This window comes from Neoarius graeffei, chromosome 7, assembly GCF_027579695.1.
Source record: "Neoarius graeffei isolate fNeoGra1 chromosome 7, fNeoGra1.pri, whole genome shotgun sequence".
NCBI classification, from domain to species: Eukaryota; Metazoa; Chordata; class Actinopteri; order Siluriformes; family Ariidae; genus Neoarius; species Neoarius graeffei.
In genome coordinates, this window is record NC_083575.1 from 20,474,865 (window position 1) to 20,501,625 (window position 26,761).

Below are 26,761 nucleotides of genomic sequence, written 5' to 3' on the forward strand. Positions count from 1 at the left end.
TATCTTTCTTAATTTCTGACTGTTACAAAGCACTGACATGGGATATTGTATTGCTACAAATAACATTACAGTTGTCTCCAGAAATGGTTCATATAATGTTCATTTGAATAATCCACCATTTGGCGACTGTATGCAGAAAACAGTATGTAATTTTTTTTCTTCGCCCATAACATCATCGCAGCTCCACCTCTGAAATGTTAAAGGGGACATATTATAAAAAGCTTACTTTTTTAGTTCTTGTGCACAGATATTTGAGTATCTGGAGAACCTACCAACCCACAAACTCCGAAATCAGGCACCCAGTCAATTTCCTGTTTCAGGATACATGAGCCTCAACCAGGCTTGTAGCACTCGAGTCCGACTTGTGCCCTAATTTTAAGGACTCGTGACTCAACTTAGACTGGAGCACTGATGACTTGGACTCGTGCATTAACTACATTCGGACTCGTAAATTGGAGATGAGGACTCTGATTTTTTCTTTATTTTTTGTAACATGCCATAATAATTTGGCATAAGATATTTATATCTACATTAATTTTTGTACTAATTTTGTGCAAGAGTGTCACACCTGCACATCTTGGTGCATGCATCAGATAGACTCTCGGACAGCGCATGCGCTGTAAACGACTCGCACCTGCACAGGATTAAGGCACAATCAGCACGCCTGTATAAAGACTGTGAAACCTCACTTACTTTGCGAAGTATTGAGTTGCGTTGCTGACACATTACCAAACCTTATTTCCTTGTTTGGTTTCCTGATCCCCGATTTCCTGTTTCTCGTCTTTGGTTCTGCCGAGTCTATGATAGCCTGTTTGTGCCTCGCTCAACCTATTGCCTGTTTCACTGTTTTACAATTCTGCCTGCCATTCTGGATTGTTTACCTGTTTTCACTTGTATATACCTTCTGCATTTACATCTGTCTCCCAACTATCTCTGACACAATACTTCGCGCTTCCTGACAAAGAGAATGCACATTCAACTGTTCATACGTCGTGTTCAGGAACAAGCTAATGTTAATAGCGCTAAAACAGCCACCGTCAAATGGTGCGGTCGGAGTCTTGTTCTCGGACTCGACTCGGATCAGTAGTGGACTTGACTCAAAATTTTCTTTAATGACTTGGACTTGACTCAGACTTGAACACTGGGGATTCAAGACTGGACTCGGACTGGAGGTTTAGTGACTCGACTACAACACTGGCTTCAACAAGCCGTTCAGATTTGGGTTCCCTTTCTATGTCACAAGGGGAGCTCATTAGAATTATCCCACCCTCTCTTCTGAGTATCTCCATTCATGGGTTGAGAACTGCCTTTGCGAATGAATAGTCATGATGAAAGTGCTACCTGATTGGCTGGTGGAAGATGGTGGTGGGGTGAGCAGTGGCTCATTATCATTTAAAGGAACAGACCATTCCTCAAATCAGCTGTTTTGAACAGAGCTGTGAGACGGGAGCTCTGGTGCTTTTATCCTTCTGGTATTTTGACCAAAGTATATCACAGATATTTCATTAAGACCTCAAGGAGCTGTGTCAACTTGTGGAAAAGGGGTACAATAGGTCACCTTTAATGTTCATGCTAAGCTCCCTATATATATATATATATATATATATATATATATATATATATATATATATATAGTGCATGAAGACTCAGACTCACACATTCACCTACACAAAGCCAAGTTTTCCAAGATAAATTTCTTCATTATCACGTTTTATTTTTCTCCCTCTCTCTCCACCTCTCCATCAGTGTATACACAGAGACCTAGCTGCCAGAAACGTGTTGGTCACCGAGAGCAATGTGATGAAGATCGCAGACTTTGGCTTGGCCAGAGACGTCCACAACATCGATTACTATAAAAAGACCACCAATGTAAGCCATTTGTGTTTTTCCAATATGTTTTTGCACTCGTTTGAAGTACTTTCTGAACTACTTCTTTTTTTTTTTTTTAAATCTAACCCAAATTCATCCTTCATCAGCAAGATGCAAATTTATCGTCACATCTCTCCTTTGTAGTGGACCCCTCTTTCTCCTCTCTATTTTGTATTCCCCCCCCGCTCTTTCTTTTCCTCTGACTTGGCAGGATTTGCAGATTCCCAGGCAGCAAGCACGTGAAGTGACTATAGTGTTCTTTACTCATTTGAGCTTCATAGCTCGCTCTCGCGCTCGCTCTCTTTTCCGAAGCCCCGTTGTCTAAACAGGCTATGAGAAAGCGAAGGGAGGGGATTTGCGCATTAGCCATAAACCTAAACACATTAGTCCAGCTTTCCTGCCGTTTCCCACCATTATACTAATCTGGCTCTTGGAGTGCTATTCACACGTGTTTAGCCTGGCTTACACCTCTCCAAATCTGCCATATTTAAGCTATAATAAATTTCAAAGTGATTACAAGTTAACTAGTTGGAAAAGGTATTTTAGTGTTGCATTGAGATTTTAAGTGCCCGTGGATGGACTTGTATCGCGATCTATCATCAGATCTCATTTCAAATTATCATTAAATAGATCGACTCAGTAGTAGTCTTTATTTTTGTTAAAAATGATAACCAGTCATCTTAGACCTCCATAAACAAACCATTTCCTGGAGGCTCTGATTATAAAGCTAAGCCGACTATTTTTAATCTGTGAGCTCAGACCGATCTATTATCATAAGGCTAAGAAATAATAATGACTGATAGATGTATTTTGTATTAGTCTGGTTCCACGCTGTCTAGCTGGCTGGTACCCAGCAAAATTAAAAACAAGCCTTTGGCAAGACACTAAGCAAGAAGCTTGAGATGAGAGCCTGAGCTTAAAATTAGCCAGACAGTCCACTATTCGCTACTCTGCCGAGCTACTGTATCAACTTGTGGACGTAATCGATGAACCTGTGAATCCCTTTATGAATGCTTGTTAGGAATCTTAGGAACATTTATAGGCATTCTTGCTTGGGGTGTAATGAAATTCCTGCTTAATGAGAGCACTGGAGTAGGAAGACGTGTAGAAGTAGGTGAAGTGTAGAAGCTTAAAAAAAAAAAAAGCCCAGGGGCCATTTCAGATGAGAATGCCTCATGTCACTCATTTTGACCTCTTGACCATAAAGCTTTGTCTCCGGGTGTGTTCACAGGGTCGTCTGCCGGTGAAGTGGATGGCTCCTGAGGCACTTTTCGACCGCGTCTACACACACCAGAGCGATGTGTAAGTACACAGTCCGATAAAATGAATATATTCAACTGAATATATAGGCGACTCTTTGAGTAAGAAAATATAAGACACTCGTATGACACTTACTACTTGAGGAAGTACAGTATCGTAGATGAGCGTACTGTATGAGAATGCTGCGTGTTAGCATTGCTGAAACCCTATTCTGAAGGAGTTGGAGAAAACCTGTTTGTGTGTGAGATGCAAAAGAAGAATTTTGCTTTATACATGCTTTGGTTTCTGATAGAGAAAAGGGAGAGTGGTGGAAAACCAAGGGAGTGTTTCTTTTTTTTTGTCAAAAGGAGAAAGAAGGAGAGTGTTCAGGGCTAGTGCTGTGGCAAAAAAAAAAAAAAAAATCCCAAAAAGATTTTACGCTCGACTTGAGGCCAATGCTGTGTTACTAATCTGGCCGGCTTCAAAGCTCCTCAGACAGGCCGAGCTCTCACCTCACCAAGGCCTTCACGGAAGTAACCCCTTCCTCCCTCCTCTCACTCCATCTCTTTACAGCTCTCCTTTATTTTTTGGAAACGTTTTGTTGTTCAAGGGATGATATAATCCTGCTGATTGAACACATTCTTTTTCTCTCAGAATGAGATGGGTGATTGACGGGATTTGGATTGCAAGCACAGATAGCATATGGGCATTAAAAAGCACGGCGTGTCTGAGGAACGAAGTCCACGTCTGCATGCTAGTGTGATGTGTGAAGTGTGTGGGCTGGTGTTTGGAGTTTGTTCTTACATTCATGTTCACTGGGCCGTGAATTTGTGTTTAATGGATTATTATGTGCAGCGGAGTAAGCTGTGTGTGTCCGCGCGCGTGTGTGTGTGTGTTGGCCAATCAAGACAGATTTGAGAGGAATCTCACCCTTGTTAACAACTTTTATGTTGCTCCCATTGCTAATTACGCGCCATCACTCTCTGTTGTAATTGGCTGTCCGATTAGCCTATTAAGCATTCAGCCAGGGACATGACATCAGATTACATTAATGCATAAATAAGAAAACCAAGCTGGCTGTTTTGATGAGTAGCTCTCTCAAGGGGTTAGTAAACCTGCTGAGGTTGCCAGAACTGATTGTGTGTGTGTGCGTGCATATGTGTAAAGCACATAGTGTAATGATTTTGTAAATTAAAAAAAAAAAAGTCTGATATTGACTATTTCCATAAAAGAAAAATAACACGTCTCCTCTTTAATACTATAATTAAAAACATGCACAAGTGTACAATCAAACACTCTCGAATGATTGCATAATAATTACAAATGGTGTCATATCATGTTTAAACCCGCGGAAGCTCAAAAGGTGACCTTTTGGAACGAGTTCCCGTGCGACGAGCTCAGCTGATTGATCACACAGAGCTTAGGTCATGCTTACAAAGTGATGCTGATGGATAGCCACATGTGTGAAAAGATACACCATTTGATAAAAGAGAAGGCAAACAAAACTGGATGAGGAGGTAAACATACGCCCGGTTGCAGGAGTAAATGAAATCAGAGAGCTTCTTTGTGTTGCGGGTCACCTGAAAGGTGCTTGTAAGATGTGTTGTTGGTCCAGTTGTGAAATGGTTATTAAGCACGTTATCCCAAGTAGTTCTACTCATTGCGAAAGGGCATGCTTTTCTTAGCTTCAGTGGATGATAAGGGTCGCTGGCCCCAGATTAGCTTTGACTATTTTGTCGTTATGCTGATAAGTTGGAACAAGAATAAACAACATTTCATCATTGTGACATGATCAAGATTTCAATATTCCTATTTATATTGACCTCTATATCCCGAGATGATATAACACAGGATCAGTGTGGGTAAAAAAAAAAAAAAATTCAAAAAAAGGTCACTTCCATACACTTCCTGTCCTACAGCAGTTTGTTTCCTGTGGGTCTGAACTGATGTTTGTTTTGGCTCGAACAGTGTGTATCATTGTGGCTGTCCAGCAAGGACAAAGGCCAGCTTTTAGTCCCCTTGAGGCCAGTGTCCACTTGCCTCAGGCATGGTCTCATGGGCTGGACCTCCCAGGAGAAAGACTGCATTTAGTCTCCGACAGTCTTTGCTTTGTTAATGCGATATAACAATCATAAAAATCACAATTCCGGGGTGACATGAATGGCTCAGTATGTGTCGGTGACTCAGACAGTGAAGTGCAGTTTGTTTCTCATTTCGGTTTATACAGCTGAGAGCTGCAAATGATTTCTACAATATGTCATTAATCTTAACTGTTTTTGTCGATAGTTCAAAATGGCTAACGTCATGAATGTAGATCGGCTGCAGACTACAGTACCAGTCAAAAGTTTGTACACCCCGACTCATCTCATCGCATTATCTCTAGCCGCTTTATCCTGTTCTACAGGGTCGCAGGCAAGCTGGAGCCTATCCCAGCTGACTACGAGCGAAAGGCAGGGTACCCCCTGGACAAGTCGCCAGGTCATCACAGGGCTGACACATAGACACAGACAACCATTCACACTCACATTCACACCTACGGTCAATTTAGAGTCACTAGTTAACCTAACCTGCATGTCTTTGGACTGTGGGGGAAACCGGAGCACCCGGAGGAAACCCACACGGACACGGGGAGAACATGCAAACTCCACACAGAAAGGCCCTCGCCGGCCACAGGGCTCGAACCCGGACCTTCTTGCTGTGAGGCGACAGCGCTAACCACTACACCACCGTGCCGCCCACACCCCGACTCATTCAGAGGTTTTTATTTTGTATTTTCTACATTCTAGAACAAGACTGAAGACATCAGAACTATAGAATATATATGGAATTATGTGGTAAAAAAAGTGTTAACAAAATGTTTCATATTTTAGATTCTTCAAAGTAGCCACCTTGATGACGCTTTGCACACTATTGGCATTATCTTAACCAGCTTCATGAGGTAGTCACCTGGAATGCTTTTCACTTAACAGGTGTGATCGTCAAAAGTTAATTAGTGCAATTTCTTGCCTTATTAATGCATTTGAGATCAAACATCCATCTGTTATCTGTTACCGCTTATCCTGTGCAGGGCGAGCTGGAGCCTATCCTAGCTGACTATGGGCGAGAGGTGGGGTACACCCTGGACAAGTCGCCAGATCATCACAGGGCTGACACATAGAAACAACCATTCACACCTACGGTCAATTTAGAGCCACCAGTTAACATAACCTGCATATCTTTGGGGGGGACTGTGGGGGAAACCGGAGCACCCGGAGGAAACCCACGCAGACACAGGGAGAACATGTAAACTCCTGAGATCAAACAGTAAATAATAATAATACAGTAAATAACCCTACTCCACAACTATACTAATCCATATTATTATAAAGACTTGAGTGTTTTCCTGGGAAATACACCACCTGTATTTTTCATACGAACTACATCCAGGACATTGAGTAACATATTTTTATACAATATCTTCACTCCTGAGGATATTGATGAATTGTTTGATTAACTTGCCTGGTTTTTGCTTGTGAATGTGTCTATATAATAAAAAAAATAAACTCTCACGCTGGCTTGAAGATATGACGTTTATCTTCTCGTGTTGAAAAATTCGCATTTGTGATACGAATTACGTCCCGGACCTGAGTAACATATTTTCCAATATCTTCACTCGACGATGTCACTCCCAGTGTTTTCCCACTGACTTGACAGGCGTTGACAAAATGCAAACTGGTCTCATCTCATCTCATTATCTCTAGCCGCTTTATCCTGTTCTACAGGGTCGCAGGCAAGCTGGAGCCTATCCCAGCTGACTACAGGTGAAAGGCGGGGTACACCCTGGACAAGTTGCCAGGTCATCACAGGGCTGACACATAGACACAGACAACCATTCACACTCACGGTCAATTTAGAGTCACCAGTTAACCTAACCTGCATGTCTTTGGACTGTGGGGGAAACCGGAGCAAACCCACGCAGACACGGGGAGAACATGCAAACTCCGGACAGAAAGGCCCTCGCCGGCCACAGGGATCGAACCCGGACCTTCTTGCTGTGAGGCGACAGCGCTAACCACTATACCACCATGCAAACTGGTTCAGAATTAAAATTCTTTTGATGAACTTGAATTTTTTTTTGTGGATGTGTCTAAATATAAAAAGAATATTGCACAGTGGTGCGAAGATATGAAGTTTATCTTCATATCTCGTTCGCGTCGCTCACTCATTAAATATGTTCACCACTCAAAAATGTGTCTCTCTAGTTATGTCAAGGACCGCTCAAGTAAGTAAAGAGACATGACAGTCTATCAAGACATGAAGTGTCTTTTATTTAATAAAAATAAAGAAAAAACATTGAATTTGAAGGTGTGTCCAAACTTTTGGCTGGTCCTGCGTATTGTCATTCAGTTAGCAACTTCAACTCGAGATTGTGATGTGTTTATGAAAAGGTCATGGAATATACATCATGAATGAGATTGTTCTGTGAATTTGGTATGTTATCAGATGGTCGTTCGGGGTGCTAATGTGGGAGATCTTCACATTGGGTGGCTCACCGTACCCTGGAATTCCTGTGGAAGAGCTCTTCAAACTCCTAAAGGAGGGCCATCGGATGGACAAACCAGCCAACTGCACCAATGATCTGTAAGTCATGTCAATGTCCTCTACATGATGAAATGGTGATGTCAGCATGGGCCAATATTAACTGTTTATACTTTGTTATTATAGCAATAATAACAGTGTTCGAAATGGCTATTAGTGAATCATCATTTCTCAGTTGGAACAGTTCATGTTATTTCAGCTTATCTTGAACTCATCCAACGGACAAAATTTTAATTGCCTGAGTAAACCAATTAAACCTTAAGCTTCGAAACAGAACTCACACACACTACATCTTTTCTTGAGCTAGATAGCTGTCAGCAATATAATGTAAACCTCTTATTATAACTGCAGTTTACTTGTTAATTAATTTTATACAGAAATAGTAGTAGTAGTAGAAAACATTAAAGCTAACTATTCAGCAATTTTTATCTCCTCAAAGTTAGTTATATTTAATGTATATTTGATATGGCAAGCTAATTTTTTATGTTTAACTAACATACATCAGTGCAAATAAATATACGGTAGCTACCTTATTTAATACTAAGCCAATGTGAGTTATGCCCAGGTCAGATGGCAGAAAGACGCACACTGCGATCGCAGGTGGACACGGGCGTTTTGCGTCAAATCCTTCGTTGTAGTCGGACGTATTGCAAGATACAGAGTTTTTAAGCAGCTAGACACAGGTTGACACAGTGCACAGAAAACCTTAAGACTGCTCGCAGGTTGTTGTAAACTATTTGCAAGTACAGTACCTGCGATCCATCACAGCCATCTCTAAAGACTTCCCCTGTGTCAGCCTGCGTCTAGCTGCCATTACCTGCTTCAACCTGAGATTGGTCGCTCAAGCGTTGCACGCCTGCCTCTACATGCGTCAACCTGCTATTTGCACCGATTGGAAGCGAATCGCAGCTGAAATGAGAACAGATCGTTATCCAATAGCATCAACCTGCCTCGACTAAAGACCCTCTGCAACACTCTGCCGTTATCTGCGTCGTTGTGCGTCAACACAAGACTGGTCTTGCGCCTACCTGCGATTTTGTTATCGCAAGTAATTGCAAGTAGTTGAAAACTAGTTGCAGCCTGCTGTCTGACCTGGGCATTAGTAAATTTTTTGTTATTTCTCTGCAACATGACTTTTTTTAAAATTGTAAGCAATATGGATGTAAACAAATATGAGTACATTATTCAGAATGTGTGTTTAGAACAAACATGTTCTAACCAGATGTACGCTTTCATTAACAACAACAATCTTTATTATTAACATACAATCTTTATTCATTCATTCTTAGTAACTGCCTGGTCAGGGTTCTGGTGGTTTAATTTGATGACTAGTTTGTTTATATTCTGGGAAATAACACCTAACTAAGCAAAATAACTAAATTCATTAACAATAAATAACTACACAAGCAGGATTAAAAATCAGTCACCCACTCACATCTCTAGTTGAGAACAGTTCTGTACTCAAGTGATGTATTTGAGGTTGAGGAACTGTCAGAGCTCAAAGTCACAGATTATGCTGACAGTGCTGGCATTTCAACCTTTGGATTTTATCCCATTGTTCTTCTGTGTTTCCAGGGGCAGAGTATTAGCGTTTGTTAAAAGAAAAAAAAAACTTTTGGTTTTAGGCAACACCCACTTTGGATGTAAATCCTAATACACATACGTTTAGAGCATTAACTGATACAGGTACATGTACAGTGTCTTGCAAAAGTATTCATCCCTCTTGGTGTTTGTCCTGTTTTGTTACATTACAAGATGGAATTAAAATGGATTTTTGGAGGGTTGGCACCATTTGATTTACACAACATGCCTACCACTTTAAAGGTGAAAATTGTTGTTTTATTGTGACACAAACAATAATTAAGATGAAAAAACAGAAATCTGGAGTGTGCATAGGTATTCACCCCCTTTTGTATGAAACCCCTAAATCAGAGCTGCTCCAACCAATTCACTTCATAAGTCACATAATTAGTTGATTAAGATCCACCTGTGTGCAATCAAAGTGTCACATGATCCGTCACATGATGTCTGTATAAATCAACTTGTTTTGGAAGGACCCTGACTCTGCAACACGACTAAGCAAGCAACATGAGAACCAAGGAGCCTCCAAACAGGTCAGAGACAAAGTTGTGGAGAAGTATAGATCAGGGTTGGGTTATAAAAAAAAATCCCAAACTTTGAATATCCCAGGGAGTAGAGCCCTGCACTCCCGTGGGAGTCCCGCGGGACCCGACGCAAAGCAGTGCGGCGCGGGCGGGACAAATTTTGAAAGCTCATTGCGGGCGGGAGCGGGAGTGCACGATGCGGGCGCGGGCGGGAGCGGTGATAAGCTGCAGTCCTGCTAACTAAAAACGTGTTTAAAATAAAATTTATAAATTATTAATTTATGTCTATCATATATAATTTGTGCTGTATATTTTATTTGGCATTAATAAAAACATTTTAAGATGCCTAAATTTGCGGATGTGGTCTAATCTTGCGTACATTTCCAATTCCTTTCCTCTTCCGTGTTTGAGATCTTCATCATGGCAGAAGAGCAGAGCTCCTCTAGTGAAGCTCACAGTGCTTCAAAAGTAAGTGCTGCTTTAAAAAGAGGTACATATTCCGTTAAAAAGTCAAGAGTCCTGAAATCGGACATTTGGAAATCATTCTCACTCGTGTACGACACAGAGGGAAATCAGCTGCCCTTTGCTTGTTGTGATAAGTGCCAAAAGGTTCTGACATACAACGGCCATAAATCAGGTACATCAGGCCTGAATCGCCATGTATGTACTGTGTTAAAAGGACAACAATTGTTGGAGTTCAGAGGGAACAACGCAAAAGTGACAGATGCGTTGAAGGCAAAGACCATGGAGAAATGCGTTGATTTTGTTGCTGCGGACCTCCGCCCGTATGACAGTATCGCCGGTTGGGGATTAGTTCAGTTAGCCCAACACTTAGTTGACACAGCAGCCACAATAGGCAAATTCGATGTGCGAGATATTCTGCCCCATCCAACAACTGTCACGTCATGTAGATGATAGGGCACTCAAATTTAGAAGAGCTGTTGTTGATGACATAAACGAGACGATTGGGAAATACGGGTGTGCTGTGACAACGGATGTCTGGACTGAAACATATCGCAAAACCTCTTTCCTCTCAGCCACCCTGCATTACATCAACTCAGACTACAACTTACAGTCTAGAGTGCTATTTTCTGCCCCATTTGATGAAGGAACCTCAAAGACAGGAGAAAATATCCGTGCTTTATTATTTCAGAATTTAAGAGCCTTCGGAATCGATTGTTCAGTCTTGGGGAAAAAGATTGTGTTTGTGACAGATAGAGGAGCGAATATGGTAGCCTCCTTATGAGGATTCACAAGGCTAAACTGCAGTGCCCATGTACTGAATTCAGTTCTCTCGCATGCCCTGTCTCCTACTGTGATGAGCGAAGTCCCTGAAGCAGGCCAGCTGATCAGCGACGCGAAGAAGCTGGTCAGCTATTTTAAACATTCCGGCCTGCAAGTCAAGCTGACGAAGTCTCTCAAACAGTCAGTGGAGACGAGATGGAATTCGACTGTGGACATGCTGGATTCTATCTCACAGCAGTATGACGAGGTCACAACAGTTCTACTTGAAAATAACCAATATGACAAAATAAGCTGCATCAATAAACAGATCCTTGCATCCCTGGTGGCGTTTCTCAAACCCTTCAAAGACGCAACGAATGACCTGGAGTCTGACAATACGGCATTAAGTGCTGTGCTTGTTCTGCCATGGTCCGTGAAGTTAAGGGAGCATTGTGAAGTGGCCAAGGCTGACCCCCTACTCAGTGTCATCGCATCTGCGTGTGCGCAACGCCTAGACGCACTGCTGTCACCAAGTCACCTTGTCCCAAACGGAATTGACATGCTGTATAAAGTAGCAACTTTCCTTACTCCAAAGCTGCGTCATCTTAGGATGATCAATGCAAATGAAAGACAATACGTGACAGAAGCTGTGAAAGAGATGACCGAGGAGTTGGGGTTTGATGTCCAAACTGATGAAAGCGCGGAGCCACCTCCACCTAAAAAGGTCACTTTTCGTGACTTTGAGGAATGGGAGGATGTCGGTGCTACGGGTGCTGAATCGAAGTCTTTAAACTCCGAGATTGATGATTATCTGAAAGTGAAACTCATTGGATCCGAATCAGACCAATCTAAAGATATCCTGCTGTGGTGGAAAAAGCACTGCTATGACTTTCCCACACTTGCCAAACTGGCACGGCATGCACTGGCCATTCCAGGTTCCAGCGCACCATCTGAGCACGCGTTCAGCATATGTGGTCGCATACTGGAGGAAAGGCGCAGTATGTTGAAGCCCTCAACAGTGAACAATTTGCTGTTTCTCCATAGCTGTTCAAAGAACCTGATAGCCTAAGCAATAGGCTTAGTTGTTTCGTTTACCTGCGTTTGATTAAACCTACCGTTATTTCAATTAGACATGCTATAGCCTACTGACGTTTTTTCTCATTTTTCTTATTCATATTCAAACAAGGTCAGCTATGTTATATTGAGTTTAACACTTGCACGGAGGCTCAAGCCCAAATAGTTTTAGAAATGTGCAACCACAGCCCTATAATGGCTACAGTAGCCTATACTGTTGATTTTTTGTTGTTGTTTTTGACGATGCATAGCCTACTGTCAACACTGTTCGTAGGCTAGGACTGTGTTTTGTTATAACATTTATATATGCTATGCTTATAGGGTATTCTATAGGATATTCTAGTTAGAAATGCTTTACAAATGTAAACTGGGTTAGCCTAATGTTTTGTATGGCTGAACAATAAATATACCAAATTTCCACTTGGAATTACGTGCTCGCCTGTCTTTTTTTATTGTTTATTATTATTATTATTATTATTATTATTAGAGACACTGACGAAGTCAACAGCCGAAACATTTGTCTCCTTCTGCTGCTAAAAACAACTGAAAAGAAATGTAACTAAAAGAAGTAGTTCAGGGGGCGTCGTGGCTCAGGTGGATAAGGTGCCATACCATAAATCCGGGGACCCGGGTTTGATTCCGGCCTGAGGTAATTTCCCAATCCCGTCTCTCTCTCCCGCTCATTTCCTGTCTCTATGCTGTCCTATCCAATAAAAGGTGAAAAAAAGCACCCCCAAAAATCTTTAAAAAAAGAAGTCCAAGAGTGCGATCCATCCCTCCTTTCACACTAATTATTCATAGGAGACGCACCACGGGAGAGCGCATACTTAAATGATTAGCCTACTTAAATAATTATTATTATTAGGTCTACATGTTGCCATTTCAACATTCCGAATTCAGAAACAAGGTAAATAATAACAAACGTGAACGTGAGCTGTAGATATTTATGCTCAAATCCACTCAAAGTAGGGGGCGGGGCACCATCACGCTGTGTCTTTAAATTATATTAATTTCTTATTTCCTAGAATGTAACTGTGAGGAGTGACATAAGCTATGTGCAATGTACAATATTCTTAATATCCACTGTAGATTTTGGTAGGTGTGTTGGGTATCTTTGTAAAGCCTCAGCTGCGCATGCCGCCTGGCAACGCGCACCCTCGCTACGTGCGCTAGGTGAAGGATCAGTCAGTGGAGAGCTCAGCTAAGCTCAGCATGTTTAATTCCCCAAGCCAATGACAAGAACTTTCGTGAGAAATAACGCGAACGTCTGCATCATGCAGGATTTGCAGGCGGGAGGAGGACAAAACATGGCAGGCGCGGGTGGGAGCGGGACTGAAAATCATAATTCTTTGCGGGCGGGAGCGGGACTGCACAATGCGGGAGCGGGACTGAAAATTCTGTCCCGCGCAGACCTCTACCAGGGAGCACCATTAAATCCATTATAGCAAAATGGAAAGAATATGGCACTACTACAAACCTAACAAGAGAAGGCCGCCCACCAAAACTCACAGACCAGGCAAGGAGGGCATTAATCAGAGATGCAACAAAGACACCAAAGATAACACTGAAGGAGCTGCAAAGATCCACAGTGGAGATGGGAGTATCTGTCCATAGGAACGCTTTAAGCCGTACACGCCACAGAGCAGGGCTTTATGGAAGAGTGGTTAGAAAAAAGTCATTGTTTAAGAAAACACATTTGGAGTTTGCCCAACAGCATGTAGCAGACTCCCCAAACACATGGAAGAAGATTCTCTGGTCAAATGAGACTAAAATTGATCTTTTTGGCCATCATGGGAAACGCCATGTGTGGCACAAACCCAACACCCTGAGAACACCATTCCTACAGTGAAGCATGGTCAAGTCAAGTGTATTTCTATAGCGCTTTTAACAACAGACATTGTCGCAAAGCAGCTTTACAGAATTTGAATGACTTTAAACATAAGGTAATTTTATCCCTAATCTATCCCCAATGAGCAAGCCTGTGGCAACGGTGGCAAGGCTTCATGTTACAAATGAAACTGACTTCATGTTAAAACTGTTAATGCTATAATCATGTTGTCTGTTGTCACCCAAATGAGGATGGGTTCCCTTTTGAGTCTTGAAGCATGATGGTGGCAGCATCATGCTGTGGGGATGTTTTTCATCTGCAGGGACAGGAAAGCTGGTCAGGACTGAAGGAAAGATGGATGGCACTAAATACAGGGCAATTCTGGAGGAAAACCTCTCCGAGTCAGCCAGAGGTTTGAGACTGGGATGAAGGTTCACATTCCAGCAGGACAATGACCCTAAACATACTGCTAAAGCTACACTGGAGTAATTTAAAGGGAAACATTTAAATGTCTTGGAATGGCCTAGTCAAAGCCCAGACCTCAATCCAGTTGAGAATCTGTGATATTACTTGAAGATTGCTGTACACCAACCGAAGCCATCTAACTTGAAGGAGTTGGAGCAGTTTTGCCTTGAGGAATGGGCAAAAATCCCAGTGGCTAGATGTGCTAAGCTAATAGAGACATACCCTGAGAGACTTGCAGCTGGAATTGCAGCAAAAGGTGGCTCTACAAAGTATTGACTTTGGGGGGTGAATACCTATGCACACTCCAGGTTTCTGTTTTTTATTCTTAATTATTGTTTGTGTCACAATAGAACAGCAATTTTCACCTTTAAAGTGGTAGGCATGTTGTGTAAATCAAATGGTGCTAACCCTCCAAAAATCCATTTTAATTCCATCTTGTAATGCGACAAAACAGGACGAACACCAAGGGGGATGAATACTTTTGCAAGGCACTGTACATACAGTGTCATTGTGTTACATAGCTAGTAATCAACATAGTTAAGATATTTTATCCAATGAACAAAACCTTGAAGTCAAGGCAGACGAGCTCAACATGATCATCATATTGCCTCTGGCTGTCCTTTGGTTGTTTGTGCTCTGTTCGATGTCAAGATGCGGCCCTTTTTAGTCAGTTTATTATTCTCGAGTACATTATATAAAACACATTTCTCAGGAAGATTAAATTTCTTTTCTGTCTTTAGCTTTAATTCCTGTCTTTCAACACATGGTATTAATTGTCACCTCATAATGACTGACACATGATAGTGATGCTGTTCGCATCTCAGTGCTCTTTGAAAAATAATCTTTGAGAAACGTGCTTTGTACGTCTCATAACTGTAAAAATTGTTTTATTACCAATGAAATAAAAGAAACAGTTCTTGGCAGTATTCAGGCAAGTGTACTTCAAGCTGTTTTGTAAGTCACTAGTTACTCTGCACCCTGTAATAGAGTAATGTAGTGTAGTTTCTATTGGATTGGATTACACGTCATGGTTTTGGGTCGAGTTGTAGTGGGATGGTGCATGATGTCAGCTGTTAACTTTCATTTTGCTGTCTTTTCTCTGATTCACAGGTATATGATGATGAAAGACTGTTGGCACGCGATCTCTTCACAGAGGCCTACATTCAAGCAGCTGGTGGAGGATTTGGACCGCATTCTCACGCTGGCAAGCCAAGAGGTGAGGCGGATGGACATGTGCTCTCACACACACACACACACACGCCCTGAAATATTTTGTACATGTCTGCCGGAGCTACTCGGACATCTTCCTGCAGTCCTGGAATTTATCAGTTGAGGGCTTTCCTGGCTTCAGCCTGAAGGATTGAGCAAGAATCAGGGAGGGAAATGCGAGAGAGAGAAATCATAAGATGGCTTTTACAGCAGCGCTCAGGGTCAAGAGTTACATGAGCCCTGATTTGCTCCAGGCCTCAACCCTGCGTTAACATCGCTTAATTTCTGGCCACATCTCTCCAAACTGAGCGCCAGCTCCGATTCTTTCCATCCCGAGCTGTCATCTGACAGATCTACATAACAGACTGTGGCATGGCACAGGATGGAAATCTGTCAGGACTTGTAGGTTTAGTTTGGATCTGGAAAGAGTGACAAGAACCCCAGTCTCTCTTTGTTTTTGAACTTTTGAAATGCAATAAGTGGCTTTTGCTTGCTCTTTCTCTCCCTCCTCCTCTCTCTCTCTCTCTCTCTCTCTCTCTCTCACCCCAAGCCTCTCAAACTGCTCACAGATGTGAAGGTCTTTAGTAACGTGAGCCGCGTTGTGTTGAAGTGGGGGAGTCCAAACCAAACGCTAGCCTTCAGATACCAAAACCTCTTCCTTTGCTTTAAAATTTTCTGTAAAAGCCACAAAAGGGGGGCAAATGGATCGAGTTAACTGGAGAAAATACCCTTTTTCCCATTTCAAAAAAAAAAAAAAGTGAAAGATGGGGTTTCTTTGAAATACTGTGTTGTGTACTGTTGCATTTCACTGGATGCTATAGTTGTAAACACATGTTTGCTGTCTATTTGACACGAACTTACAGTCTGAAGGGAAACAAAATTCTGTTCTTTTCACTTACGGCATGTTTTTTTTAATTTTTTTAAAATCCTTAAAACCTCGAAGCACTTTTTGTTTTGAACAGCACGGAGGTCCCAGTGTTGTTTCATCAGACATCATTTACACAAATATTGTTTTGCAAATGATGCAACGATGAAATATTTGTCTTGTTGAAAATCTTTCAACTGGAACCAAAATAATAAAATCCTCTTGTGTGGTGTGAAGCTGATGGAAATAAATAAGGAGCTGTTTTTGTAGCTGACGTTTTGAGAATCTGTGTCTAAAGGAAAATTCAGTGTATAATAGAGTGAGTATAGAGACGTGAGGATAATAGGGATGTGTTCTTTTGCTTTATGTGTGTTTAAAGCTGAGACTTCTCTCTCTTTCTGAAGGAATACATTGACCTGTGCGCTCCAACAGAGCAGTACTCGCCGTGTTTCCCGGACACTCGTAGCTCCTGCTCGTCTGGAGATGACTCGGTGTTCTCTCATGAGCCTTTACCTGATGAGCCATGCCTTCCCAAATACCAGCACATCAACGGTGGCATAAAAACATGAGGCACTTGGAAGCACACAACACACCACCAGGAGACGTCTGACTCTTCAAACTCTTGTCTTCCTCTACTTTTTGCCTCGTTTCCTTCCCTCACCGCTCCCGCTGGACTTACGGAGCATGGGATGCAGGGATTCCCGGCAATGCTGCTGTCCTTTAAGATGAACTAGTAAGTGTGTAATGAAACACACGCACTCTTAATGAAAAAAAAAAAGAAAAAAAAATCCCATGACCAAGCTCTTAAACAGAGATTGCAGACCCAAAAATACTTTTAAACTTTTTTTTTTTTTTGACTGAAAAGTGAGTTATTCCCAAGGGTCCTTTCTCTGTCTTTTTTTTTTTTTAAACTTCAACAAATTTTGCTTTGTGTTTTCAACGTTCTTCAGCGTTCTGGCCAGTGATTCCATGGTGCAGCTCGGCGTTCCAAGGACTCTTCATTACCGAGAAGAGGGGAAAAAAAACCCGAACCACAGTAAATGAAACGAGCGAGAGACTAAAAGGGAGAAAAACAGGAAACTTGTTAAAAAGGAAAACTCCAGCTAGCACATAAAAGGACATGAAAAAAATTAACTACACTGCTTATGGTCTATTTTTGAAAGATTTTTTTTCCACATTCCGTTTTTATATTGATAACACAGTTATCAAATGAAAGCCCATGCAGTTATTCTTAAAGGATAAAAAAATTACATGGTATATAGTTTTGGGTATATTTGTAAATATATTAAAAATATGTAAAATATATAAATTTATATATAAATATTATATTTACAGTGAATTATTTTTTTGTATGGACTCCTGAATAATTCCTCTTTTTTCTTCATTTTCCTCAAGTGGACAAATTTACTGCCAATTTTTTTTTACATTGTCTATATATATTTTTTTTCTATTCTACAACATTCCCAGAAATATGTTCTCACACAAACACAAACACAAAGGAACCTGTCTTAACTTCACTTGCTGACACAGCATTGGCTTTCAGGGAAAGAGCTAGCACGTTAATTTATTGATTTATGGTTTTTAAAAAATGAATCAAAAGTACAGAAAATCACTACAATAATGAACATATGAATTAATTACAGTAGAAACAGAAGCAATTATTCATAATGAATATTTTTAACTTAAAGAGATTTTGTACCATTGATGCAATGGTACAAAGAATATTTTTTTGTAGTGGGTACTCAGCACATTCATGCTTCCAATGTTTTTATATACACAAATGTGAATATTAAGTTAAATATAAAATAATGTACATTTTTATAGCCAGCTAATCCCTTCTTTTTTTTTTTTTTTGTAGAGGATCTTGTTTTAACCAGCTAATTTTACTCTGTGCCAAGGTTTTGCATTTGAATGTGAGAAATTCAGGATATTTGTTAGAGGGATAAAGGATTTTTTTGCAGAAACACCTGTTCGTCTTGGGTTAATTGATTTACAGGTACAATGTAGTTTTCAGAATCACACACACACACGCATGCACGCACGCATGCGCATGCAAAAGTATTACAGTTTGTTCACGTGTTCATTTTCATTATCTACCTGACAGATGAGATGATATTGTTCTCAACAAGTGTTCCTGATAGGTTTGCAAAATTAAAGATGATAAAAATGACAATTGCCAGTTGCTTGTTTACTTTCCTTTCTTTCACTGTTTGAACATAATAAGCCCCAGATTCTCAATCCTGCTTCATGGGGCCAATCCTGCTCCCTCTTTCCCTGCTCTACCTATCTGACTGAACTCATCAGTGGCACTTTTGATGAGCAGAGCATAGCTGATTTAATCAAGAGCATGTTAGCACACTAACTTCAAATCAGGTGTGTGTGGTTCGGAGCAAGGACGGATAGAAGATATGCAGGACAGGGGGCTCCAGGAGGAGGATTGAGAAACACTATTTAGGCTATTTAGGCCAATTCTTCAGCAGAGAGGCCAAAATTATGAAATGATAAAGATTGCCTTAACTTGTCAGCTTCGTGATGTTGCTAAAGTACAGAATCCAAGGAAAAATGTGCTGAAAACCATATTTAAAAATCATCACCCCAATGATAGCAATGTCACTTCAGAAAAAACGTGGTTTGAATTTTAAGAAATGAAAGTTCAGTTGTTCAGTCAGTAACGGACTGAGGAAAGAAAAGTCAGTAACGGACTTTTCTTTCCTCATAAAAGATTTTGCATTCAGACTGAAACATAGCAATTTTGATGCTTTTTTTAGGGTCAAAAAATACCCCATACATTGTGAATTTTTTATTTAATACCATCATATTGGGGCGGCACGGTGGTGTAGTGGTTCGCGCTGTCGCCTCACAGCAAGAAGGTCCGGATTCGAGCCCCCTGGCCGGTGAGGGCCTTTCCGTGCAGAGTTTGCATGTTGTCCGCGTGGGTTTCCTCCGGGTGCGCTGGTTTCCCCCACAGTCCAAAGACATGCAGGTTAGGTTAACTGGTGGCTCTAAATTGACCGGAGGTGTGAATGTGAGTGTGAATGGTTGTCTGTGTCTACAGTATGTGTCAGCCCTGTGATGACCTGGCGACTTGTCCAGGGTGTACCCTGCCTTTCGCCCATAGTCAGCTGGGATAGGCTCCAGCTTGCCTGCGACCCTGTAGAACAGGATAAAGCGGCTACAGATAATGAGATGAGATGTAATTCCATTACTGAAGAACTACCCTGTAACAGTTATTCCACAAAATCAAGTCATACATGAGCTGATAGCCAATGAGATGCGTAGCACCGAGTTGGCTATAAGCCGTGTATGACAAGATTGAGCGGAATACAGTGGTGCTTGAAAGTTTGTGATCCCTTTAGAATTTTCTATATTTCTGCATAAATATGACCTAAAACATCATCAGATTTTCACACCAGTCCTAAAAGCAGATAAAGAGAACACAGTTAAACAAATGAGACAAAAATATTATACTTGGTCATTCATTTATTGAGGAAAATGATCCAATATTACATATCTGTGACTGGCAAAAGTATGTGAACCTCTAGGATTAGCAGTTAATTTGAAGGTGAAATTAGAGTCAGGTGTTTTCAATCAATGGGAAGACAATCAGGTGTGAGTGGGCACCCTGTTTTATTTAAAGAACAGGGATCTATCAAAGTCTGATCTTCACAACACATGTTTGTGAAAGTGTATCATGGCACGAACAAAGGAGATTTCTGAGGACCTCAGAAAAAGCGTTGTTGATGCTCATCAGGCTGGAAAAGGTTACAAAGCCATCTCTAAAGAGTTTGGACTCCACCAATCCACAGTCAGACAGATTGTGTACAAATGGAGGAAATTCAAGACCATCGTTACCCTCCCCAGGAGTGGTCGACCAACAAAGATCACTCCAAGAGCAAGGCGTGTAATAGTCGGCAAGGTCACAAAGGACCCCAGGGTAACTTCTAAGCAACTGAAGGCCTCTCTCACATTGGCTAATGTTCACGAGTCCACCATCAGGAGAACGCTGAACAACAATGGTGTGCATAGCAGGGTTGCAAGGAGAAAGCCACTGCTCTCTAAAAAGAAGATTGCTGCTCGTCTGCAATTTGCTAAAGATCATGTGGACAAGCCAGAAGGCTATTGGAAAAATGTTTTGTGGACGGAAGAGACCAAAATAGAACTTTTTGGTTTAAATGAGAAGCTTTATGTTTGGAGAAAGGAAAACACTGCATTCCAGCATAAGAACCTTATCCCATCTGTGAAACATGGTGGTGGTAGTATCATGGTTTGGGCCTGTTTTGCTGCATCTGGGCCAGGATGGCTTGCCATCATTGACAGAACAATGAATTCTGAATTATATCAGCAAATTCTAAAGGAAAATGTCAGGACATCTGTCCATGAACTGAATCTCAAGAGAAGATGGGTCATACAGCAAGACAACGACCCTAAGCACACAAGTCATTCTACCAAAGAATGGTTAAAGAAGAATAAGGTTAATGTTCTGGAATGGCCAAGTCAAAGTCCTGACCTTAATCCAATGGAAATGTTGTGGAAGGACCTGAAGCGAGCAGTTCATATGAGGAAACCCACCAACATCCCAGAGTTGAAGCTGTTCTGTACAGAGGAATGGGCTAAAATTCCTCCAAGCTGGTGTGCAGGACTGATCAACAGTTACCGGAAGCGTTTAGTTGCAGTTATTGCTACACAATGGGGTCACACCAGATACTGAAAGCAAAGGTTCACATACTTTTACCACTCACAGATATGTAATATTGGATTATTTTCCTCAATAAATAAATGACCAAGTATAATATTCTTGTCTCATTTGTTTAACTGGGTTCTCTTTATCTACTTTTGGGACTTGTGTGAAAATCTGATGATGTTTTAGGTCATATTTATGCAGAAATATAGAAAATTCTAAAGGGTTCACAAACTTTCAAGCACCACTGTAGCTGTTTTATTATATCCACATTCACTGGATTTTAACAAACGGAGCATTTTCATTTTTATTTTTTGCAAATTCGATAAATAAAACTATACAAAAAGTCTGACAAAACCATTTCCGCTTAGAATGTAAATAAACTGGCGAAATGACAGGAGCAATTTGTGAAAAATGCAATAATAATAATTCTTGAAAAATAAAAAGGTTCTTACAATCAAATACTTTTATTTCATATTTTGTTGCTTTTTTTTGTATTTTGGGGGGTTTTGTTTTCAAGTATTTCTTCCTCAGTTGGTTGAGCAACACGCTCTGCCATTTCTTCTTCTTCTTCTTTAGGGTTTTTTGGTGGTTGGCAAACCAATTTAAAGGTGCATTACTGCCATCGACTGGGCTGGAGTGTGGAACAGGAGATATTGGGGGGGAAGCACAAAACTCTTTTAGCTATTTCTGTTTCTTTTAAATACTTGACAACAAATTGATATATCTGACTTGATGCATGCTGGCATTTTGTTTTTCTCTACTCACTGTATATGAACTGATATCCTAGTAGTAGAGTCGCCAATCAGAGCGTGCGATTGCTCATATCCAGTGAATGTGGATAGAATAAATACATTTATTTACAAGTTCTTATATTCTCGTCTTTGTGTAGTAACAAAACATCAAACTGCTTTTTGAACTTTTTTTCTGACTTTCAGAAGTGACAGGTTTAACTGTTTATCATTATAATTATTGTTCCATGTTTCTATACTGTATCGGGTTCACTTTTAGTACATTTAGAAACCTGAAGGAGAACCTTGTGTAGAACCTTTAAAGCAGGTTTGCCTGTCAGAAAGCGTTCCAAGTTTAACCCTTTAGGAACCTGAGAACTTTTATTTATCCAGTGAATCTGTAAAGAACCCGTGAAGAAGACTTTTTCTCTTCGAGCGTATATTTAGGGAGGATATTACATTGTCTTGATGTCACACATCTTTTTCACTTTCATAGCTTGACTAAAAGAAATTGAATTAGTCAGAGGAGGCAGCACCATTCTTGCGTGACTGCATATCCGCCTCACTGTTTTTCATTCAGCTTGCATTCTACAGCTTAATCTCTGAAAAAGCCCCTCAATCTCATCCCACCTTTCAGACAAGTCTTGTCACGTCCTTGTGGAGAACCTGACAATGTCCCTCTTTTTGCCTTCTCCTGGGAAGAAGAAAGAGAAGGAGCATAAACCTACTATTACTGAATTGAGCCTTCATGAGACTTCAGACACTGATACTAGCATTAAGACTTGACTGCATTCTGCGCAAAACACACGGGTGACATTCGAGGATTTTCACTGCTGGTTGTTAAGGAACATCATTTTATGAAGCAAATCGCAGTTGGTGAAAAACAGATTAAAAGCAGTTATACCTCAACTGCTTGTCTGGATGTGAAATTATTTAAGATTTAGATTTAAAATCTGTGTATGGCAAAATAGCACAGATCCAAAGCTGGACGTTTGAAGACTGGAAAAAGGGAAGGTGATGTACAGGTTTGGTCGTCACATTCCTGTTCATGGCCAGGAGTGGAAGCCAATGTCTTCTGCTGAAGATGATATAGCCCATCCACCTCAAGGTTCAACATGGTTGTGTGTTTTGACATGCTTTTCTGCTTACCACAGTTGTAAAGAGTGGTTGTTTGAGCTACCAGAGCAGGCCCGGCGCCATGGGGGGGCGAAAGGGGGCGTCGCCCCCTCGTGGCTACAGCCCCGCCCCCTCAACGGAGACTCAGATCACTTAATTGTTTTCTTATGAAAATATAATGTATTATAGACGTATTAATAATTTGCATTTTCAAATACGAAATATTAAGTGGTTGCGCATTGCACAAAAATACATTTCACATAAATCACTACTAAAACTGGCACGGTAGAACAAATCTGATTGGTTGTTATGATTCTTACGTTGCAATCATAGAATTCAACTGTATTAAGGTATGATTATTTCAAAAAACCTGAATTTAATATTAACCCTGTTTTAGACATGTGTATCAATCCTAACTACTCGGGACTAGTTATTGTGGGTGTATGTGTGAAATGCTGACACAGCCGTGCACACACAGACCTGTGATAAGGGTCGTGCGGGCGGGGGTTTTACATGCACACTTACAAGTGCACTGTCTCTGCAATATCCTGTAATATGCAGTCAGTTTGCGGGAGTAGTCTTTCCCCCTCCGAATTAAACCAATTCAATCACAATATTGTGAATCCATTTTCTTTCTTTGTAGGCTAAGTTTATCTCTGTTTATGTTGGTGTATGTGTTCATATATGGTCCGCTTTGTGCGCAAATAGCGTAAGAATATGTGTCGTTGACGTCACCCCCCATGCAGCAGGGGTGAAAATTCATCACTTCAGAGTGTTTAGTCCCCTACACGCCTGAACTGGGATCGCGGATTAAGTGGTTAGCGTTGACTCGGTGCGAGTCAGGAAGGCTATTACTGGTGCAGCCGCGGGGTCTGTTGATTTTTTTTTTTTTAATTATGATTTTGGCCGCCGAGCCAAGTACCTTAGACTTGCATTGACGTTTTGTTTTCATGCCGCGGAGCTATTTGTATGTATTTTAAATGTAAAGGACTTGCCTGTAGGTTTGTGTGTGTTGTTTTATGTCTGGCATCTTTCCGGTTGTACCGCGTGTCTGTGAGAAAATTGGAGGGGAGGGTTAATAGGTGGGCACGGGAGCTGATAAAGCGCAACTGCCCTGGTAATATGTCATGATTTTCCCGGACTAAAGCAACCTTCGGGGCCGTGGTTTTGTGGTTGGTGCAGTTAATTGTTTGAAACACGTTGTCAGACCGCCATCACTACTACACACTATATGAAAAAATATTTGCCCCCTTGCGATTTCTAATTGCCCCCTTAGTAAACTGTTCCTGGCGCCGGGCCTGTACCAGAGCCTTCCTGTTAGCTCAAACCAATCCAGCCATTTCTCTTCTTTTTCTTCATCTCTTCATTAACAAGGCATTTTTTGCATGCTATACCCACTGGATGTGTTTTTGTTTTTTACAGCATTCTGTATAAACTCTCAAGACTTTTTTTTTTGTGTGTGTGTGTGTGTGTAGATTACCACAGTTGTAAAGAGTGGTTGTTTGAGCTACCATAGCCTTCCTGTTAGCTCAAACCAGTCCAGCCATTTCTCTTCTTTTTCTTTATCTCTTCATTAACAAGGCATTTTTTGCATGCTATACCCACTGGATGTGTTTTTGTTTTTTTTACAGCATTCTGTATAAACTCTCAAGACTTTTTTTTTTTTTTTTTTTTGTGTGTGTGTGTGTGTGTGTGTGTGTGTGTAGATTTTCTAAAATATTCAAACCAGTCTTTCTGGCACCCACAACCACACATGGTCAAAGTCACTGAGATCACAATTCCTCTTATTGATGTTTGATGTGAACATTAACAGAAGCTATCGACCTGTACTTGCTTTTATTTTATGCATTGCACCGCTGCAACATGATTACTCTCGAGTTCCGAATAATACCGCAGTTGGGAATAAGAGTGTAGGGCGGCAAAATGGGCAAAAATTAATAAGAGTGTAGGGTGGAAATAAGCATGCAGGCCGGAAAATTCTCGAGTTTCGAATAATAGTGCAGTTGGGAATAAGAGTATAGGATGGCACATTAGGACAAATATAATAAGCACACTTGTAGTCTAGAAAATTATGCTGAACAGATCTTGGAGACCAAATATCAATTCAGTAAACAGACAAATCATATCATGGCTGTCAAAGTTTCTTGTTCGTGTTCTTTTTATCTAAAACAAAAAGAATATCTGGATACTAGTAGAGTACTTTTGCTTGAGAAACTCAAGTATGCAAATTGCTTTAATTTACCTTTATTTAAGGTCTTAAAACATCAAAATTCTAATTTAAAAATGTCAAAATTCTATTACAGAGGCAGAGGAAGACTTTATTGCACCATTTGAATCCAGCAGGTGAAAGAGCATGAACCGTTAAGTCTTCATCCGATTCTTCAACAATATCACAATTAGAAGAAGGGATGATCAGCCAATAGATACAAACGCCTCTTAATTCCAATTAATACAATATGACTTAAGGAAAAAGGCTATATCTTAATGCTTTATTACCGTTGTTTACCACCGGCAGTGTTGTTGGTGCATCGGTGGTGCTTCGTTGTGTCTGCGCATGTGCGTAGTGAGTCGTCTGTGTTCAGGCGTTATTTTTGCTCATTCGTCACACGTGCTTGTATTGACAAATAGAATAAGCGTGTAGGCCCGAATAAGACCGTGCAGGCGGGAATTTTTCGCAAAAATAAATAGCCGTGCATGCACGGTTATTCGGAACTCGAGAGTAGCTGATTGAATAACAGCAGGAATGTTATTCCTATTAAAGGTAGACTGCCTTTCAGATTTTTCAAGTGTAGGTCATGAAAAGAATTTTCCCTGACACCCAGTTATTTTTGTTTCATGGACCGAAAGCTACTGAATTCGAATCACAGACTTCCAATTTTATTAGTTTTTTAAAATAGAACAATTAATGAATTTACAGCCATGTGGCTTTAAATTCTCTGCTATTTTTTCCTGCTTCACCATGACCCAATTCAAGATACTATGTCATGCATCATGTGGTGGGTTTTCCCCATTCGCACAAGGCATTGTGGGATACAAATTTGAAATGGGAGAGAAAAATGGAGGACATGAATGAAATATGAAAGACCGACTACAGTAACAGAAAGCGAGAAGAAAAGATGTTACATTGCGAAGGAAAGGAAATGCAGGACCAAACTAATAAATATTGGCGGTCAGCGAGCACCCTGGTGTGATCAGCTGTTTGTTTAGCGACAGAATGATGTAACTGTCAGTGCACGGTCAAGGTAAACCTGTAGATGGCAGTAATGCAACACTGTGGATGCCAGCTGCCGTAAAACCCAAAAGAAGAAGGTAAACCTGTGCATGCACACACGGACTTCCTCTGTCTGCTTGACTGCGCGAAGCGAGTGATTTCATGCACATTATTTGCTTTAATCCCCTCAAATTAAAGAACTTCCCAGCCACAGAATAGCCTGGGTTTTTTTTGGAGATATTACAGATATAAATGTATATCACAATGACCACATTTCAGAGGGAACTAAATTTCACCGATTTTATGAAACCGAAAGGCCGTCTAGCTTTAAGGCGCCAGTGAACATATATCTATCGATCAGCATATGCTCGTTCATTCATTCATTGATTCAAGGAATAACTTAAAATGTTTTTTTTTTCAGTTTAACTGTTGTATTTGAACTATACTTATTTTTACAGAGAGCACCATCACGGGGCGGCACGGTGGTGTAGTGGTTAGCGCTGTCGCCTCACAGCAAGAAGGTCCTGGGTTCGAGCCCCGTGGCCGGCGAGGGCCTTTCTGTGTGGAGT

At 40.9% G+C, this 26,761-nt stretch overlaps 1 protein-coding gene across 6 annotated transcripts in view; it reads left to right on the forward strand.

The window, feature by feature from the left end:
- fgfr2 (fibroblast growth factor receptor 2) overlaps nucleotides 1-18,629 on the forward strand; it is a 66,045-nt gene extending 47,416 nt beyond the window's left edge. For all 6 annotated transcript variants that reach the window (XM_060925392.1, XM_060925393.1, XM_060925394.1 and 3 more), the window contains 5 exons: nucleotides 1,747-1,869; nucleotides 3,101-3,171; nucleotides 7,591-7,728; nucleotides 15,493-15,598; nucleotides 16,861-18,629. In XM_060925392.1, coding sequence (XP_060781375.1) covers nucleotides 1,747-1,869; nucleotides 3,101-3,171; nucleotides 7,591-7,728; nucleotides 15,493-15,598; nucleotides 16,861-17,025 — 603 coding nt within the window. In that variant the 3' untranslated portion in view covers nucleotides 17,026-18,629. The remainder of the gene's footprint in view (nucleotides 1-1,746; nucleotides 1,870-3,100; nucleotides 3,172-7,590; nucleotides 7,729-15,492; nucleotides 15,599-16,860) is intronic.
- The last annotated feature ends 8,132 nt before the right edge of the window (nucleotides 18,630-26,761 follow it).